The 19,985-nt window shown below is 42.7% G+C and overlaps 2 protein-coding genes across 10 annotated transcripts in view; one reads left to right on the forward strand and one right to left on the reverse strand.

Annotated features, from left to right (window-relative positions):
* Positions 1-1,919: 1,919 nt before the first annotated feature.
* On the reverse strand, positions 1,920-17,969 carry RAD52 (RAD52 homolog, DNA repair protein). 4 transcript variants are annotated; one of them, XM_035550787.2, is made up of 13 exons: positions 17,894-17,969; positions 15,798-15,925; positions 12,420-12,508; positions 11,033-11,134; positions 10,382-10,475; positions 8,982-9,049; positions 8,580-8,698; positions 8,414-8,489; positions 4,906-5,102; positions 4,559-4,701; positions 3,853-3,933; positions 3,050-3,295; positions 1,920-2,758 (listed from the first exon to the last, which is right to left on the reverse strand). In XM_035550787.2, the coding sequence occupies exons 3-13, from the start codon at positions 12,504-12,506 to the stop codon at positions 2,700-2,702; spliced, it is 1,272 nt and encodes a 423-aa protein (XP_035406680.1). In that variant the 5' UTR covers positions 12,507-12,508; positions 15,798-15,925; positions 17,894-17,969; the 3' UTR covers positions 1,920-2,699. The 4 variants fall into 4 exon arrangements, with proteins under 4 accessions (XP_035406680.1, XP_035406681.1, XP_050570415.1 ...); XM_035550788.2 differs by having other exon boundaries at positions 1,927-2,755; positions 17,894-17,953; XM_050714458.1 differs by lacking the exon at positions 15,798-15,925 and having other exon boundaries at positions 1,927-2,755; positions 17,894-17,963.
* Positions 17,970-18,009: 40 nt separating this feature from the next.
* ERC1 (ELKS/RAB6-interacting/CAST family member 1) overlaps positions 18,010-19,985 on the forward strand; it is a 307,518-nt gene continuing 305,542 nt past the window's right edge. For 4 of the 6 annotated variants that reach the window (XM_035550781.2, XM_035550783.2, XM_035550786.2 and 1 more), the window contains exon 1: positions 18,010-18,122. The gene's annotated coding sequence lies outside the window, so the exon portion shown is untranslated. Of the gene's footprint in view, positions 18,123-18,205; positions 18,310-19,985 lie in introns of those variants that run through there. The other 2 variants (XM_035550782.2, XM_035550784.2) reach the window with 1 other exon arrangement.

A 19,985-nucleotide genomic window follows, 5' to 3' on the forward strand; every position in this document is an offset into this window, starting at 1 on the left:
CAGCAGGTTCCAACCTTTCCTTCCTGCTTCAGGAGTGGTTTAACTGTTATCCAATTTATCGCAGGAAAGTACAAGAAACCCATTTCAAGGAGACCCTTAACTTCTCAAAACCAGTGATCAATGAGCCTTGGACCTTCTAATAAAATTCTCTGAAACAAGGTACTACAAAGAGCAATTCATAGAATGAGTCTTTCAGAGAGGAGGAGTCCAAGAGGCTAAGGAAGAGGGAGGGAGAAGGTATGCAGGATGATGCCCAGAGCAGTAGGGGAGTGCTCATGGCCGAGACTGTCATGCAGTTACTGAAACACACTCAGCTAGGCCACTCGGGAACTTGGCTGCTCTCCCAGCCTGCAACACAGGTAAAGTGTAACCAGCCGCGGTTCTGTGCTTCCTTTTTGGCAATGAAGCTGGAGCAGGGGTGCTAAAAGGGCTGGGGAAGCCCCTGCCCTGGCAGAGAACAGTCCCTTCTGCTGGGCCCATCACTCTCCTCTTGGGTGGAAGGGAGCAGCACCTGTGGTGCTGGGGGCTAACTTTAGTCTAGATCTAACCTGAATTCCATCTCCAAATTTGCGACTCTACTGGTACACAGTATAAGAGGAGAACCACTTTACAGAGTCATTCTCAAGCAGCTGTAACTTGCAGAAATTATTTGACATTTCTAAACACTAATTACTGCTGCATTTCTTTCCATTTTAAGAAAGGCTTCTGTTACGAGTCATGCTGCTCAAGTTCTTAAAGAAAAAGCTCCAAGTATAAACTTTACTGCTTTTTTTTTTTTTAAAAAAAAAAAAAAAGGACCAATCCATGAGGTATATTGCAGTGATTCCTCTTAGCAGACACATATCTACAATTGCACTGTTCTGGAGTCAAGAAAGCTGATGAAATTGTTTTAGACTTCTAGGTTTTTCTCTTGTAAAAGTTTGGAGAGGGAGGCTTTGTTGAATACAGTAATGCTGTATGTCTGTGCATTCCCTTCCTTACAGGTATCTTATTTCAACAGTGGGTGCATGACTCAAACATGTGGTATGTATTTCTTTCCTGAGCCTCAGCCCTGAGTTGGAGAGAAACCAGTATTGGTGAAATCTGAAACTATTTTCTAAGTATAATACATTACATTTAACTGTAACTTGTCTTGTATTTCCATCGTTAAATCAATGCTTGTTCTTTGTCCTGTTTGGGAATTAAGTGGATAATAGTTTACTTAAGGAAAAAGGAAAAGTGGCGAAGGTGAAGTAGGAGGAACAGGAATAAATGCTTACTGCCTCAAATGTAACAGACTGCTTTAAGAGGCGCATCCAGATAAACCAGGAATGGCAAAGCACAGGAATGAGGTCCTGTTTCAAGTCTGACATCAGTTTTGGCATTGGACTAACCAAAGTTTGTAAATTTTCCTGGTTCAGCTCAAACTTCCAGCCATGCTGTATCATCATTGCCTCTTGCCTCTGGGCCTCAGGTAATGCAGAACCAGCATCGACACGTGGGGAGCTCAAACTGCCACCTGCCAGGGAGAGTGCTGCCAGCGCAGGTGCCAGCTTGAACACTGCCGTGGTGCTGCCAGGTTCCTCCCCCGGGCAGCAGGAGCTCCAGCTGAGCCGCTTTGCCACACGAGGAAGGGCCCAGGTAGCTGCCCAGCAGAACTGCTCCCTTTCCAGAGCAGGGCTTCTCACCCTGGACATGGGAGTGGTTCTTAAACACTGCCTAAAATCTTTTCTTTCACCTTATTTGAAGGAATATCTGCTGCTTTACACTGTTTAAAACCCACTGGAACCTTTGCCCCCTGTTAAAGCAAATGCTGTGCGCAGTGGTGTCTCTAGCTTCCTCCTCGCACCTGGTCAGAACACATCAGTGTCTTTGAGCATGTTAAACAGGAAATGAGTTGTAATTGTTTGAATAATAATGAGGCATGAAGAGCAACGAGTATGGTTTTTCTCCAAATTTCATGTTTATTTTTGTGTTAAAGATATGACTATAAGCTTATTTAAAACATCAGAAAAACCTGCAGCTCCCCTTCATTTTACAAAGAATCCAAAGGAACTGCCTGAGATGCTTTGTGTACTCCTCAGCAGCAATCCCAGCACGCTCCTGCCCTGGCACAGGTGAACAAAGGTGCTGCGCTGCTGCTGCTGGATAGGAATCGGGTCCGACTGAGGAAGAATCTGAGGCAGAGCTGTGTCAGGGTAAGGGCGACGCTTCTGACACGTCTGTGCAGCCCCAGGGCAAACAGCTGGGCTCCACACGAGAGGCAGGCGCTGCCACAGCTGCAAACAGCCACATGGACCAGGAGAGCACAGTGTGTATGCATTCATGTGACCGTAACCCACCCCCTTATTTTATTGAAAAACCATTCCTGTATGCTGAAACACAACACTGAGGAAGAAAGAAATGATGAATGGCAACTCATTTTAAGGATTACTCGTGTTACAATTTCAGGCAAATTACTTGTAACTCCAGCTTGTAATAGAGCCGTAAGTCAATGCTGCAGAAGTACAAATGATTACTTGTTCATAGAAAAAATTTGAAATATGTAACAACCCAAAAGCACGTGAAGTTCTTGCTGGTTGTATTAGACTCTTCTGTGTGGCTTCATCATAACATACAGGACAATCTATTAATAGATTAGTCTTCCTCACGTACTTTGAACAGCCAGCTGCAGTCTTCTGATGTAACCCAGTATGTAGGTAACGGTACCACCAGGTGTCCTATGTAGGTTCTAGCCTCCTTTTCTTCAAGCTTTGACTTCTGTGAGGGCTGGGCTCTGCTAAACAGGGAGACAGTGAGAAATCGAAGTTTCTTAAAGCTTTTCTCTGCTTCTGTAAGTGCTCAGTGAGTCATTATTTAGCTCTTCCTTCAGAGGATAGTTGGGTGGAAAAAATAGTTGTCCTAGCCCACTATCACAGCAGTCCGCAGCCAGGTCCGAGAAAAGAGGGATGTTTCTCCCTCTCCAGATTAATAATTTAACTAGTGTGTTCAAAGCAATCTAGCAATGCTTTCAAAGTCAGGAGCTGTTTATAAGACAGAAAGAACGTGGTCATTTCATTATAGCACGTACCTGGTGTATGCTGGTCGGCACCGTGGCTGTTGCTCATGCGAGTAGCAGATGGCGGCAATTGTGCAGGTCTCGCAGGAGGTTTGTGATAATTCATTCTCTGAGGGGTCCTGTTACGAGTAATCATTTGATGATGTCCACAGGGTGTTTTTGGTGTCTGGTGTCCAGCTAATGGGCCTGCCATTTTGTGACCCATTATCTTGTTAAGATCAGTGGTCTCCAAGGAAATGTCCCAAAGTTCAGGATCATCTAGAATGAATGAAAAGATGATGAAACCACAGGTGACAGTATGGTATTACAGGAACAATAACTGCAGGACCATCCCACTCTCCTGTAGTGGGTGGTGGCCACTAGAAAAGTGAAATGTCAGTGCACAACCAGAGAACAGTACTACCCCCTGTGCTCTGAACTTCAGCAATGTCCGCACACTGTGGTATGCAACTCAAATAGCCAGTTATGTTACGCAAAGACACTTTCCTCCCAGCCCCTGCAGATGTTCTGTTTCTGTGCAACATTGCTTCAAGAAAAGGTTTTACCAAACGTGTATAACCATGCTCTACTGAAAGGCATGGTGTGAAACCCCTTGTAGTGATGGGCATCTCATCTTTTGTACACTTTAATATCATTTCCCTGCTATTCAAGCAAGGTTATTATCGCTAAACTCTCAGGGTTAGACTCACACTTCTATTATTCCAGCCTCTTCACAACTTTTACCTTTATGCTACTTCGAAGAGTTAATATAAATGTTAATGATTTAACATGATTTAACAATAACAATTAATTAACATTAATTATTTTTGGCTGACCTGCAAAGAAATCTTCTTCTATTGCTAGTTCCTGTTGTACTGCTGCTGGAGTGTCCTGTTTTACAGGAGGATGGGCTGTTGCTGGACAGAGGTAACACAAAGATTAAAGTTAGAAGTACAGAAGAACTCTTGTTCCTCCTTAACAGAGTGTAAGTCTGAAATGATCATCACCAGCTGCCACCAGGTACCCTCTTTTCCCACAACTGCTTACATTTTGGAAGCAGTATGTGGAATGGTGAGATGCTGATGATGACTAGTAAGAGCAATTGCACCACTGTAAGATGTTTTTTAGCCTGTTTTACCCTGCCCCCAAGTTCCTGCTTACAACACAGCTGTCCAGACTTCCCCATGAGTGAGGACCAACTTATTAGTGGTTAATGCAAGGTTTGTTTGCCAGTCTCAATGAAGTGCTGCAGCTTCAGCTCTGATGCAGCATGTTAATGGTACAGGTGTCAATGGCTGTGCTACATGAAGCTTTAGAGTGGTTGTAGGGTTACAGTTTTTATTATGCAGTTTTGGAGGTGACATTCCTGTTACTTTGAGAATGTGGGGAAACGAGTATGATGATCCTCTTTCCTTTGGTCTCAAAGGTGTGTGATAGTAGAGTACAGAAGCAAAAGAAACTGGTCAGGCTCCTGTGCTAAGAATAATGTGTGCCTGCCAGTAGCTATCATTAAAACCGTCAATTTTTAATGCCACATCTTACCCTGTTTGCTGCTAGGAGTGACTTCTGTAACCTGACATCTCTTCTCCATCTGTTCCCGGAACTGTTGCTGTAGCTGCTTTTGGCGCAATTTCCGCTGGTAAGTGGCATCACACTCAATAGCTAAGGAATCTGAATTTCTGCCCCTACCCCAAGTAAGCACAAAATCAGTTAAAATAGGATTTCAGCAACTATCTTTTATGAAGAAAGTTGTATAAAGAAATAACAGCAAGCAAAATCCACTAAACTGGTATTTTATGGCATCTTCTACTTTGGGCCATCCCCATGTTTTAAAGGGAACAGTAACTTGTAACATATCTTGTAAAATAAATGCATAGTAGTGGTCTCACCTGGAACTGTTTGGCTGTTTCTCATCTTCCGTCACTACAGAAGCCTCTGTGTGACTAGGTTTACAAGTAGATGCCGTCTCACAGTGCTCTCTCCATCCTGTGTTCTGCCTTTCCAAACAGCTGTTGTATCTTGCTTTCTCAATTTCAGGCTCGTAGTCCTGTCTTTTAGCTTTCACCAAATCTAACTCAGGGGGTATCTACAACAGAAAAAAAAGAAAATATGTTCAGAAATTTCTGTCATCAACTCAATGAAATATGCACAGGCTTTTTCTATATATTTTTCTATATATTCAGTTAGGAAATCTTATTTTGTTTGCCCTAACTGGAGCAGTAAGACAGGAAACCAAAATGCATTTTCAATACATCGCTGATGTAGTTTATCACTAAATTCATGCAACTTTGTGTCAGTTTAATAGTTGAGTGCTTCAGGGCAGATATCTCATGTCTCCCCATATTGTGCTTGCTGCGTCTGAGAATAGAAGAAGAACTTTGTAGCTCCTCAGTCTCACAAGTCTGTTGTTGGCATCTGTTAGTTTTGCCAGTTCTGTTTTCACATGTGTATTAAAGGACAATGGCAGATACTTGCATAGCTCTGTGAGCATGTGGTCACTGGGGAAGGTATTGTACTCTGTTTCTGTTAAAGACAAAATGGTTTGTCTCTGTGATTTTACAAGTTTGTGGCAATGCCACTAATAAAAAATGACCCTGGCAAAACAGAAATCTGTTTCATCTTTAATTTGGATCAGTTCCTACAGCCTAAGTTAGCTAGACAGAGCCATATTAGAGCTCCAGGCTGACCAGCAGAGTTTAGTAGATCCCGTTATGATGAAGGTAACCATCCTATGCAGCTCCATGGATCAGCAGTGGTAAAAGGCTTACTTGTTCCTCAATGTGCAAGGTAGGTTACTGCTTAGGGGCCTACTGCCCCCAGCTGGTACACATCAGGAGGTAACAAGATTAATGTTAATTAACAGCCAGGGCACCTTTAATACTAATACGTGCTGCTACGTTATGCCAAAGCACACTTTGTGATAACTCTGAAAGAACGGGCTTACAGTACTGTTGTCATCGACGGAATGTACAATACATTTTTTTTTTCTCTCTCTGGGCCAGAGACCTCCAAAAGAGGCATTTCTCCATGGTGTTGGTTACCTCGGAAGGTTCACTGTTTGACCTAGTACTTCAGAGGGTAGAGTAACTGCAGCTCCTTCCTTGCAAACTGAAACCTAAAGGTAAGCAAGGAGCCTGAAAAGCAAAGCAAGAAGTAACGTGGCTTATTACTGTTCAGAAAGACCCGTATTGTTCAGAACCATAGTGATGGCAGGGAAAGTAACGGCATGTACCCATCAGCTGTACAAACTAGCTATTCTTATATTAAAGAGGCACCATTTGCTAAGTAGTATATACTATTGAGGCGTTTAAAGCAAGTTAGAATGTATATTTTCCTAACACTATTCTTTATTCTCCAGCAGCCAAGTCTAATGCACCCAGCTTTCATCATTCAGTTGCAACTTTCGGGTACCAACACATTTTGAAGCCAAGCAGAGGATATTTGCAGGGACACTTGTGTGCTGCTAATGTATCACAAGAACAAAATACAATTACCTCTTTTGCTTTTCTGTGGTAAGACTTTGAAGCAACTGGCAACAGCCACAATTTTTTAGGATCCAGTCTAAAGGTTTAGGCTCCGCCTTTGTAACAAAAATGCATCTAGTATTTTGCAGTGTTCTTTTGGGAAGGACCCAACTGGATTACATTGAAAGTTGAAATCACCTTTTGAAACTAACTTTGCTTGAGACCACAGTACAAAAATTTTGTTCCCAAAATAACTACTTGTTAACTATTCTAAACAGAACAATGAACAGACCTCTGACAGCTAAAATACAGGCACACTAAACTTTTTTTGCAATGGCCATGCTGAGTATAGTTTCTATCTAGGTGGTGATGTGCATTAGAGCTTTGCAGAGGTTTGAATAACGATTAGTGAAAGGACAAGACAACCATCAGCGCACACATTGATATTGCTACCGTATGGATTTTGCTTAATTTTAAGTAACTTTATCTGAAGGATGAAGTCTTCCTCATGGAAAAACTCCTTATTTTCTGCCAGAACTCACTAAAATGTAGAGAACAGTTCTTCCTGCTGATCACTGGTTGACATACAGGCTGTCACCTTGAGAGACTTCAGGACTAAATGAAATAGTCCTGATTTTGCAGAAATGCACACAGGAGCTTTATCTGTTTTAGGGTAGGTCATGCAGATAATAGATGTACTGTCTGGCTATTTTTTGCCTACAACCTCTTATCACCTCTTCCAGCAACTGCCAATCGTGTCACTGTATGAAGTCAACTTCTATCCTTTTTTTGATTCCTGAAAAAGTCCAGCAATGAGAGGAATATGTCATATAAATCTTGATTTTAAAATTCCAAGTAAGAAATTGGAAGTTGAGGGAGCTGGGGTTGTTTAGCCTGGAGAAGAGGAGGCTCAGGGGAGACCTCATCGCTCTCTATAGGTACCTTAAAGGAGGCTGTAGAGAGGTGGGGGTTGGTCTATTCTCCCATGTGCCTGGTGACAGGACGAGGGGGAATGGGCTAAAGTTGCACCAGGGGAGGTTTAGGTTGGATATTAGGAAGAACTTCTTTACCAAAAGGGTTGTTAGGCATTGGAATGGGCTGCCCAGGGAGGTGGTTGAGTCACCATCCCTGGAGGTCTTTAAAAGACGTTTAGATGTAGCCCTTAGTGATATGGTTTAGTGGAGGACTTGTTAGTGTTAGGTCAGAGGTTGGACTAGATGATCTTGGAGGTCTCTTCCAACCTAGACGATTCTGTGATTCTGTGAAATCAGATTGTACTACCACTGTCAATGAGAACAAACAAAGAACAGTTTTGCCTCTTGTCTTATACAGGGCAAAATACAATGCACACTGCCTTGACAGACACTACTCTCCCAAGGATTTTAATTTCATTTGTGACAAATCTGTGAATGACAGTGGTATCACTGCTGATGAACGTTTAAGCACAAGTGGCTGGATGAGAGTGATGAAATGAGTTGGTGCAACTGACAAAGCTTAAATGGGCTTAGCAACTGCAGCATGTGTAGGAGATGACACCTAGAAAAAGCTAGTTTAAACAGTGAACAATTGCTGATGTAGCATTTAACCTATTATGAACACAGACATAACTGTATGCATTACTGGCACTAAAGAGAGACTTAAACAACATGGCACTAAACGTCACATATGATCTTGAGTAGAATACTGTTTCCACACCACAGGAAGCTTGCCTAATGCAAATGGTTAAACTTTGGAGTAGTTCTGGTAAAATGCTAGGAAAGAAATCAGTAAAAGAGTTCATGCAATCAAAATAGCACAAAAATGCTGTGGATCTCATAGCAGGAAATATTCAGGAATAGATGCATTTATGTTATTGTTTAAATTCCTCTTAACACGAATGATCAGGAACAATCAATATCTAACAGTCCCTGCTGTAAAAGACCATGTACTGCACCTGACGTGGAAGTTTATTCACAGCTCGTAGGTAGTCTTTGTCTAGGATGCAGTTCCCAAGAGCATTCCCAAAGCACCTGAGAAACAAAGACAATTAATTGTCACCGAAAACAGTAGGTAACTCTCAATTCCCTTCTGCAAATGTACAAGTACAGATCTTCACTTACTTGAGCGCCCTCTTCAGTCCATCTGTTACTGCCTCCTTTCTTGCCTTTTCTAAGGACAAGGCCTTAGACTTAAGGCCTTCACTGACACCATAACCTACATCTTCATGGTATGACCCATCCTGCAGTAAGATTTAAAAAAAAATACACACACACACACAAACAACTAAGTTTAAGGGAGATTCTGCACATCTATCACTTCTCATTAGATGCTGTGCTTTCCTAAGCCTGATTATTCACTCTTAGCTGGATGTTCTATAGCAAGGTCAATGTTTTAGACGCCACTATATTCTCTGGTATAACGCAATACTCTTGAGAACCACAGCCTGACCTACGCATGAACTTTCTTTCCCAGCCTTAAGCAATTGCTCAGCTACAGACAGAGCAAACAAAAAGTCCACTTACCTTAAGCTGAACTTTCACGAATGCACAGACCCCCACATAGAACCTGCCATTGTTGAGGTCAACAAAGTCTGGGGGGAAAAAAATGTAACATCCTAAATAATAGAAAAGACTTCTGATCCACATGTAGATCTTATCGCATTTCTTCAGGATATTTGTAAACCTGCAGCATACTTGCTGAACGGGCCTGAGATACTGTGTCTTCTACCAAATGGAGCATGATTTACAAGATATTAACTGTGGGCTGAGAATGGTAACTTGAATATATGCTCTGAGTATGTTACATTATGTTTTCTGGTTATCAGCGTCTAGACCTGCCATATACTTGCACCCTGCTATTGTGTGTATAAACTTCTGCACTCATCTGGTCCACTTGATCAATTGTTTTGTAAACTTGCCAGAGGTGCAATCATTTTTTGATACATGGGTTTATAAACAAGTATAACAATCTTCTGTCTCTTAACTGCTAAGGCATGACTTGTTATAGGATAATTTTGGGAAAAAAAAGTTTGAATGACATCAGTCTTTTCTTGACTGAAAAGGGGGAAAAAAAAGTGGTACATACTAGGTGAAAAACCATGAAATAACTTGTTTTATGTCTACAATCTACCAGCCACATGTATGAAATATTCCTGAAAGTGTGGGGGGTATGATGCGGTGTGATGGGGTGGCTGTGAGTGGGGCAGAGAAGCAAAGATGTACATTTACTCAGCTGGGTTGAGCTACTTCAACAGCTTGACTTGGATCTAAGCATAGCAGATCTGCAAGGACAATGCTTCTCTAGAAGCCACTATTTCAACTTTCAGGACAGGGGAAGCTTAAGCTTTAAGAACATCCAAAGATCATTTCCTAGAAAGTGTTTTTCCAAAACTTTCTACTACAAAAATATTTGCTAGAAGAGGAATCAGTATGGGGGAAAAAAAAAAAAAAAAAGGACCCTAAAGGTTAGGAGAATATTAACTCAGAGATACTTTTTAGAATGTAAAAATTACAGGTCAGAATGACAGTAGGCTCAGGGCTGCTGGGTGTTAAAACAAATGGTTTAATTGTCATAACTCTTGACTGGCTGTTCCCAGAGAGATCACAAAACTTGATTAGAATAGCTAATAAACACCCTTAGAATAATTAATTTGATATATTCCTGTGCAAGAGCTAAATAGAAAAGAAAACCTACATTATAATTAAATTTTCGGTGCTAAGACACCTGAAAATTCCACATGCCTTTTGCCAGGTTCTAACACTTAAAATACATACCAAAAAATATATATCCCCCCTCTTTGAAGTGACCATGTCCTTGGATAGATACTCTTGTCCTTATCTGAAAGACTTCTCCTTCAGGGCTTCATAGTGAAACAAGAAGACAGTTTTTTTTGTTTTTTTTTTAATCCTAAAGAGGTACTTACCAACATTCTGTTGAGTGACTGAATGAGCCCAGCCATTGAAGCCAAACATCTCATTGGCCAGACTGATTACCTTGTGACCCTCAATGTAGCAGACCTGAAAAGAAAGGCATATATGTATGTATACATACATATATATACATATGCACACATATATATACATGATTTATTTTAAAAAGAGATTACAGATTGTCTTACACTGAAGAAACGGAGCTAAATTTAGGATAATGTGAATGATGGTCCAGATTAAGTTCACCTTCTCCTGATAACAGCTGTGGTGGGGGGAATTGACTGAAAACAGAACTGAATTAATGGAAATAGAGGTAGCAGATGCTAAAGAGGTAAAAATGCACCTAATGTCATATAATGATTCATATATTCCAGTTCTGGGAAAAACCTTAACGTTCCACAAGTAGACAAATATTCCCTTTTAAAGGATGAAGCACTGAAAAGTGGCTTTTCCTAAAGCGTATAAGGACCTTTGGCTAAGTTAAAGCCAGAGTTTATGCTATCCTGATTTTGCTTTCATATTTGCATATAGCGCTACCAGTGGGAAATTAACTTCAAAAACGTTTTATTAATTTATTTATTATTTTTACAGTAGTTCTCCTGGAAAAAATGTGAGTTGAAATATCTGTGCAAGTTTATTCATACCTTTTGTCCTCCTCCAGCTTGTCGACTGCTGATATATTCTGGACCCAGTTTCTGACGAAGAGCATGCTGGATAGCTTGATACTCATTTGCTGTATATTGACACTTGATGAAAACAAAGACAAAATTTCTCACTCCCTCCATATTAGCTCCCCCTCTTCTCCTCATTTCAATTCTTAATTCCATTTTTCCAAATACTGTTCTTTCAAGAGGCGTGTGATCCATTTTTAGAATCAGGGTGTAACCGACAAGTTGGGGTGTGTGTATACACTTGTGCATTATATTGTTTTTTTTTTTCCTTATTCTTGAGGTCACATGTATACAAGCACTAATTATTAAACTGTAGCATTTTTTTCCATTTTTCATAAGCATCACTTACATTAGAAGAACTTAAATGAGACAGGTCTGTTAGTGTCCTATTGAAATCTTAACGTGGTCATAGTCCTAGTCATGGCTGCCTAACATAAGCATACAAGTATATGTTTGTACATACCTTTCAAAAATAAAATATAATTCTTCACAGGAAAAGTATGTTTAAAAACTCCAACAAAACCAACGTTTAACCTTACTCTATCGCCATATTCCATCAAAGGCAGAGAGGACAGCAGCTCAGGCAACCAGTCAAACTAGAAATGTATTGAGTAGTGTTCAGCGTATTCCCCTAGTGCAGTGACGGTCCTCTGGATAACTCCAGCACCACTGGTATCATCAGGAAGCCCAGAGTGTTGTAACTTGCTGCATGTGTTACTAGAAATACAATTTACATTCTGCAAAGGTTAGAGAGGCCTAATTGCATGTTTAAGGATTCAAGCATGATAAAGCTTGTGCTGCTACGTTATGATGTGGGACAGAACAAAGATTTCACCACCTGTATCATAAGTATTGTGTATTCACATATTGGCTGCCTCATCACTCAGTAGAACAGTATTTGACAGTGTGTGTGCCATTTAGTTCTAGTGCCTGCCAAACCTCACGCATTTATCTTTGGTTCTGTTTAAACTTAAGGGAATAATTTGGTCTTTTTCTGGTACTAGAATGTGAACTTGTTACCAAAAGATGTAAGGAAAAATGGAGAATATATGTGCACATTAAGCAACTATGCATAAATGCCTATCGTGGGGAACGGAATTCGCTGCCAAAAAGGAAAACTGATTATTGTACATTTTTCCCCAATTTATTTCTTTTAAGTAGGTGAATGAAAGCGGTTTACTTTTCTGAACCAGTACTGAGAATGTGTGTAAACATGAGCCAAGCCATCTCCAATACGAGAGAATAAAATGAGCTATTTTATGGTACAGTATCCAACTTTAAAAGGAGGAAATATGCAGAGCAGATTTCCAGAAGTGCAAGCACAGAACTTCCAATTCCCTCTCGGGACAAAGGAACTGACCTGTCCAAAGCGAGCAACTGAATTGCTAGTGCTGGAACTGCTGCTGCTGATGTGGCTTTCGCTGTCTTTCCCTTGACTTTCAGGCATCCCTGAAGATAAAAGCAAATACAAACACTGAAAATAACAGGACCAACAGTCCATAAGAAGACATGTCAAAAAGGTGTTGAAGTCCAATGTCCAGCAAGTGTCGAGTCCACTGCAATATATTAGACATTAATATTGTAATTCTCACTCCATGGAACTTCTGCAGGACCAATTAGAAATTTGTCTTGTGATGTTTTGTAACAGTTAAAACTCTTCTTAAATATGTTATACTATGCAGGTAGAAATAGCTAGCTTCATCTGGGAAGCAGAGGTGCTGTTCTGGTCCTTCATTCATTAAAAACAATGAGGGTGAGCTTGAATTGAATTAAATGATTATTTTATTTAAAGAACAAATAAATTATTCTTGCTAGTAAAATAAATAAATAAAAATTCCACAGCATCTGGATCTTGTATAAGATCAGACTAGAACAACACCAACAAAATGTTTTGAGTCATTATTCTAAATATGAAACTGGTAACATACGTATATATTTTCCTTTTAGATAAGCGTGAATGCATTGTACCATTCTAGGTAAGGAAAACCAAAACGTCTCGCTCTTTTGCATCCTTCAGCACTGTCTTCCTACGTTGCTTTCAATATTCACCAATACTTCGATAAAAAGCAGAAGGAACTTTCTAAAATAGTACTTGTCCATACCCTGATTTGTTCACCTTCATTTTAGATTATTGTTTTGACTATAATTGTCTTGGGTTATGACAGTATCACATAAATCGCATAGAGCTGAAAATCATACAGAAGCTGTACAGAACCTGTTTTAAGAAGCTGTGCTGATAATTCAGTAGATGGCACCCTTTTCCAAGACAGTATCCAACAATTGCCGAGTGGTAACTGGGCTTCCACTTCACAGTGCTGCTGGAGAAGTGGTGCTGAGAGCTTATACAACAGGAGCACAAAGGAGCTGCAGCAACACTTCGGTATGAGCCCACAGAGGCTATCTTGTATTGTATTTGCACAAATGCTGAGTACAGCTGACTTTAGTCTACCAGTCTATATAAGACTTCTATATACAACACAAATATAAGGCAAGTCGATCTACATACAGGACAGATGGGATATCAAAACAGTTGGAGAAAGTTTAAAATCCTCAACAGATAGTGATATCTGACAGTCAGTAGGGGCCTAACAAATACTATGTTTTGCTACTGTACTTCACGTCCAGCACTTTTTCAAACAAGTTGTTTTTCTGATCTCTAAACAAGGAATCCAAATTTTTAGGAAGAACTTCAAAGCAATTTTCAGAAAAAAGGATAGTAGCCATTTCCTTGGCAAGTGTGAATACCAATATTATACTAGGTGTAGCTAAAATTTTCCTTAATTTTGGTTGGCTATAGTTATCTTCTGTCACGCAGTTGTGTAATTGCATAGTGCTTATACAGTTAAATATGTTGCAATCAAAAGTTAGCTGCAATTTGTGGTAAGCATATTTGGTTTTGGAAGAGAACGTATAGAAATTCATATTACCAGGAGATATACTCGTGATTTAGGTAGGCTATTCCCCTTTTTAAGCAGAGTCCACTGCATCCATTGCAGGGAGACATTTAGAGAGAGAAAAAAATAGGTGAGGGAGTGAGTGGTGGAGGAAATCAAAGTTTGAACAATACTGTATATTTTTTTCACTCCAGGCAGCCTAAATCAGATCCTAATCAGTATAAAGCCTGTGGGAGAAAAAGCAATGCAAGAAATGTGTGCATTTGCCTACACAGCCCTGTTAGCAGTTTGCCACAAATCTACACACACACAGCAGGTGGGTGGCAGTTTGAAGTAAAACTGCTTTAACTGAAATCAATATTAAACCCTTTAAGTTTTTATCAGGTGTGCACCATTGCCAGTCTAAATTCTATAAAGAGATACAGCTTTAACAAAACTCTGAATAAGGTATGGGGTTTGATTTTGAATGAGAATGAGGAAACACAGAATTCCACTAAAAATAGCATCACATCATATGGCTTTAATCTAATGGATCGATTCCACTAGAAAATTCTAGCAATACACGTCTTTGCAATAAACAGTTTAAACATGTCAGTGGTTTGTATTCAAGTTATGATTTACTGTACAGCTTGTGTGAATGAGACATCTGATGCTGGTTTAGTTTCAGGCTTTGCTTGTACCAACAGTTTGCTTCAGCTGTGAATCTTGTTTAAGCCAAACATTCTATTGGAGCAATGTGATTTCTTTTTTCAATCCGGCGAAACGCAGCACAGCAAGGCCCTAAGTCTCCAAGCAATTCTCAGAGCATTTCAAAGTGACAGGACTTCAATTTCAAAATTATTTGAGCAGGAGTTCAGAAGAAAGAAATGTTAATTCTGCAAATGGAATTATAAATCTCCCTCGACACCGGAACCAGGAACTAGGGAAGGCAAGATTTCCACTCCTCAGCAGAATGTTGTTTCCTTTCTCCCCTTCTCCCCGTGTGTTTTAACTCACATGAAAAATTAAAATACTGAAGTAGATAATAACGATAAGCTATTGACTAGAGAACAAAAGAGCCTCAAACACCCTCTAGGGCAGTGGTAGGAGATTTCCTGATGCATAAACCAGTGCTAAAAAGCCATATTTTCAAACTGCCTTTAAATACTAAAAAGTCTAAATACTAAAAATTCAAGTTCATATATTCTTATATCCTCATATATGGAGGATGATTTAGAGGATAGTTTAGAGATACCTAGGAATTATCATTTATTACATTTGTGACTGTGACCATTATTAGTTATTTACGGGGAATTGTTTTCATTTTAACTGGTAATGTTCTCAGAAAGTTTTCTTATCACTGAGAAAAACACACACAAGACTACAGGCGTTGCACTGTGCTTCAGAACACTGCCATGGTAGACTAGAACAGGCAAAGAATCTTAACAGCTTTTACCACTATTGTGTTTAACATTGCTTTTTAAGTGTCAGTAATGAAAGCTTAAAATTTCAACAAATTAGGTATTCGATCAAAAAAAAGGCTGTTTGGGGAAACCAGATATGAAATATTAATTTTCTACAGCACTCTAAAGTGTGTATTGGTTTGTATGGGGGTAGTGAACAGAGCAGCTGCTGAGAAAAATCTGAGTGTTGGCCTCTGATGCTTGCCTATACCCTATCAATGCCTCTCATTGCTGTTGATCTAGGCTATGTTCTACAGTAAAAGCACTCCAAAAAGAGAATGAAAACATGTAACACAGAAAGTTTGTGCTGTCTGTAGTAGTTAAAATGTATTTGCTTTCAAGGCGTAGGAACACAATGTTAACAATTTCTCCTCGGTTACACACGTTTCAGATTTGACATACCTTCAAGCAGTCCCAGTTAATTCAGTGGAATCTGTGGGTGTGGCTTCAAAAGCAAATCCCTTTAACCCTCAGGTTTATCAGACAGGACTGGGTTTACTTCTGGTATGTTTGGGACAATGACACCCTGCCTGCACAAACCAGAACACACTAATTCAGGTTACACTTTTAACTTATTAATGCTGTAACGAGCACCACATAAAGATTTTTATAACCTTTATCCAGCTTAAGCATAGAAACTTGGTAAATTTGTGAGGGAGTGCTTCTCTTTAAGAATATTCAAAACCATCCAATATCTGAAATGAAGCCTATCCAGCAAATTCCTGCATTTCTGGAACACAGGATAAGAAAATTATCTCCCCATTATGGTGAGTTTCCTGTTATGACAGCCTTTGTGAACATCAACACATCCTTTGAAAGTAGTTATAGGACCCTACCTCCCCTCCAATTACAAACCCACTTCCAATACAAATGGATTAGTTTAATGTATGTGTTGCTGTGCTTGAGACTGCATATTTTTCTGGTTTTGCTGGTTACTCCTCCAAACGCATTCTTAATAGTCATGTTAGGTATAAATTACTTCTCTCCTACATGATTTTGTTCACTGTTTTAAAATTGTGCCCCATTGTCACTTTTGCCTGTAAAGGATCCACAAAGTTTTATTGCTTAAAAATACATCAATACCAGCACAGACCATTCCAAAACATTCTAAATTTGACATATATTTGCTTTCTAAGAATACACGTATCTCATGTCACTTCTCGCTTTATTTGCATTACTATATAATTTTGTATAGAAGATGTTTCATCAGATGAATTACCTGGCACTCTCTCACAAAGAATCTTTTAATGAAATTATAAAGAAAAAAATCTCCTATAACAACAAATGATAAGCTAGGTTTACAATAAGAGGCAATCTCTTATTATGACGATATGCAGAACTTAAGGAAAACAGAAACAATTTGTTTGGCATACAAGCTTTTTTCCAGGCATGAAACTTGAACACCTTACAGTTACAAAAAGTGAACAATTCGCTCCTGAACAGCTCATTTCACGTTTGTAAAGACGGATGAGCCAGCAGTGTGCCCAGGTGGCCAAGAAGGCCAACGGCATCCTGGCTTGTATCAATAGTGTAGCCAGCAGGACCAGGGAGGTGATCGTCCCCCTGTACTCTGCTCTGGTGAGGCCGCACCTCAAGTGCTGTGTTCAGCTTTGGGCCCCTCACTACAAGAAAGACATCGAGGTGCTGGAGTGTGTCCAGAGAAGGGCTACGAAGCTGGTGAAGGGCCTGGAACATAAGTCCTGTGAGGACCGGCTGAAGGAGCTGGGGTTGTGCAGTCTGGAGGAGGCCCAGGGGAGACCTCATTGCTCCCTACAGCTACCTGAAAGGAAGGTGTGGGGAGCTGGGGGTCAGCCTCTTCTTGTAGATAACTAGTGATAGGACTAGAGGGAACGGCCACAAGTTGCACCAGGGGAGGTTCCGGTTGCAAATGAGGAGACATTTCTCCTCAGAAAGAGCAGCCAGGCATTGGAACGGGTTGCCCAGGGAGGTGGCGGGGTCACCGTCCCTGGGGGTGTTCAGGGAAAGGTTGGACGTGGTGCTTGGGGACATGGGTTAGTGGGTGACATTGGTGCTGGGGGACGGTTGGGCCAGATGATCTTGGAGGTGTTTTACATCTTTATGATTCTATGAAAAGAAAGGAGCTTGTTCTGGAGAAAAGGTCTGGCAAAAATATTTCTCAAATACCTAAGAATAAATGATTTATGTGGATACTTCTTTCTAAACATACGTCAGATTGATTCATGATCGCATCATTTACGTACAAGCCACTTCGGCCATCCCAAGGAAAAGCGAGGAGAGGCTTTTAAACTCCTCTCAGCAGCGGGGAAGCACACCCTACGTGACTGTGACTGAGGAAAGCCTCTAGTTTCGCCAAACACAACTGCTACGCGTGAAATTGATTCCAACCAGAACAGAAAACGCGTGAGCCCTGTGGGGGATGCGGCGGGCCGGGCCGGGCCGGGCCGGGCCAGCCCTGCCCGCGCGCGCGCCCGCCCGCCCCCTCCCCGCCCCTCCCGCGGGCGCCTCGCGCCCCGTACCTGTGCCGGGCCCTGCCGCCGCCGCCGCCGCCGCCGCGCGCAGGAAGAGGCGCCGAGGCGGGAGGGCCGCTACGGTGCGGCGGAGGAGCCAAACCGCCCGCGGGAGCTGACGCAGCGCCAGGGCGGCCGCCAGGGGGCGGGGCGCGCGGGGCTCGCGCCGGGGGGCGCCGGGGTGACGGCGACGCCGCCGCCCGCTGCCGGTGCCGGTGCCGCGGCAGCCGCCGCGCAGGTGAGGGGCCCCGCTGGGGGCCGGGGGCCGCAGGGGAGGGGGAGGGCGCCGCCGCCGCTCCTTACCGGCCGCTGGGGGGAGCCAGCGGCGGGGCGGGGCCTGCGGGAGCCGGTAGCCGCGGGCAGCCGCCGGGCAGGGCCGTGCCGGGGCTGCGGCGGGGCCTGGCGGCCGGGGAGCCGCCGCTCAGGTGGGTCCGGGGGCGGCGGGGAGACCGCCAGGGCCGGGGGAAGGCGGCGGGGGGGGAGCGGGGAGCGGGGCCTCCCCCCTGCCGGGCCCCGCACGCTGTCACCGCCCGCCGCTCCGGTCCGTGTGTCCGTGTGTCCGTCCGGCCCTGCCCGGGGGGTGTCAGCGGGCACCGGGCTTTGTCCCGGCATCTGCCGGGAGCCGCCGCATCCGTCTCGGCCGTGCCGCCAGCCCCCGGTGCCGCCCGCGCGGCTCGTTCCGCCGGCAGCCCTGCGGCAGGGCGGGCAGCTCGCCCCGGCGGGCGGGCGCCGAGCGAGAGCCCCGCGGAACCGGGGGGGGCTGGAGACGGGGAAAGGTGTCAAGGAGCGGCCGCGGAGGTGGGGAGGCGGCGTGTGGAGCCCCGAGAGCACGGGGAGCGGGGGCACCGAAACAGAATGGGTGGGAAGGGCAGAGAATATTCTGCATCTTATCCGGACCCCTTTTGGGGACACGTCGGTGGAGGTCGGGTGAATAATGTGTTGCCTCAAACCCAACAGGTTGTACCCAGAAACAGTTGTCTAGTTTGACTGCACAGCTCTGATTCTTAGGAAATGGCCAGCTAGGATGTCTTGAAGCGGTAACCTCCACCCTCTGCCTTGCCCTCCTTTTCTCCCAGAGAGCGCTGCATCTGTAGCAGTAGGTGGCTGAACATACGTCTCCTCCTGAGTTACTGCAGCCTGACATATCCCTGTAAAGCACGCATGGGTATTTGGGGTTGAAAACTGCAGAAGCTCAGATGCGTGCCCCAGTTTGGGGTCACGTATGAGTCAGCACCCTTACAGCGTATCAAGCAAGGCTAGAAGAGAAAAATCACCACCTTGCCCATGCTAGCATGAGCAGAGTTAGTAACGCAATTGTTGGTTCTTATCTATCTTATCCTATCCATAAGAAGGGCTTCAGCTAGAAAAAGTTGCGGATCTGCTGGGTAAAACCTGAGTCTGTCGTGATATTTGATATAATTTGAACTTTCTCCACATTGTCCATCATGCCAATTTTGCTGTAATCAGGTCACTCCAAGGATGTTAGCAGTTTTCCTTCTCTTTGGGTTTGTGTTATGTGGGCTATATGAAGGCTTCATATTTTTCCTAAGTCTTAGCATTGGGGTTTTTGAACTTGACCTTTTATGAAATTTTGTCCACATTTTGTCTCATCTCTACCATCCAGTTAATGCCTCATTGGCACAAAAGCAGGTACGTGGCCTGTACCTTTTTACTAAATTGCAATGTTGGTCATGAAAGAAACTTTATTTTCCTGAGTCTGCCACTTTTTCAGGTGCTGATAGCAGTCTTCTGTGTTGCTGTATGAATAGAAATATTTGACCATGCGATCGTAACCAGTGCATGAGTTCTTTGCTATTACTCCTTATTTTGTGCAGCGGGATACTCTTCCACTGTTATTGCCCTCACCCCTCCCTGTTATCCTTCCTTGGATAAGGCTTTTGAAAATTGTAGGTAGGTTCACCAGGTTTAGCTTGTTTTATCTGAGCATGGTATGCCCAGAACTTTATGGATGCATGGATGCAGCTGTTCAAATAATCAAACCAGTTGCTAGAATTATTAATGTTTGTGATCCTTGCTGGCCACCCTGCAGTATGAGCACTCAGGTGAGGAGTCGTCTATCAGTTGGCATCTACCTAAGCTG

Source organism: Cygnus atratus, chromosome 1, assembly GCF_013377495.2.
Source record: "Cygnus atratus isolate AKBS03 ecotype Queensland, Australia chromosome 1, CAtr_DNAZoo_HiC_assembly, whole genome shotgun sequence".
NCBI lineage: Eukaryota > Metazoa > Chordata > Aves > Anseriformes > Anatidae > Cygnus > Cygnus atratus.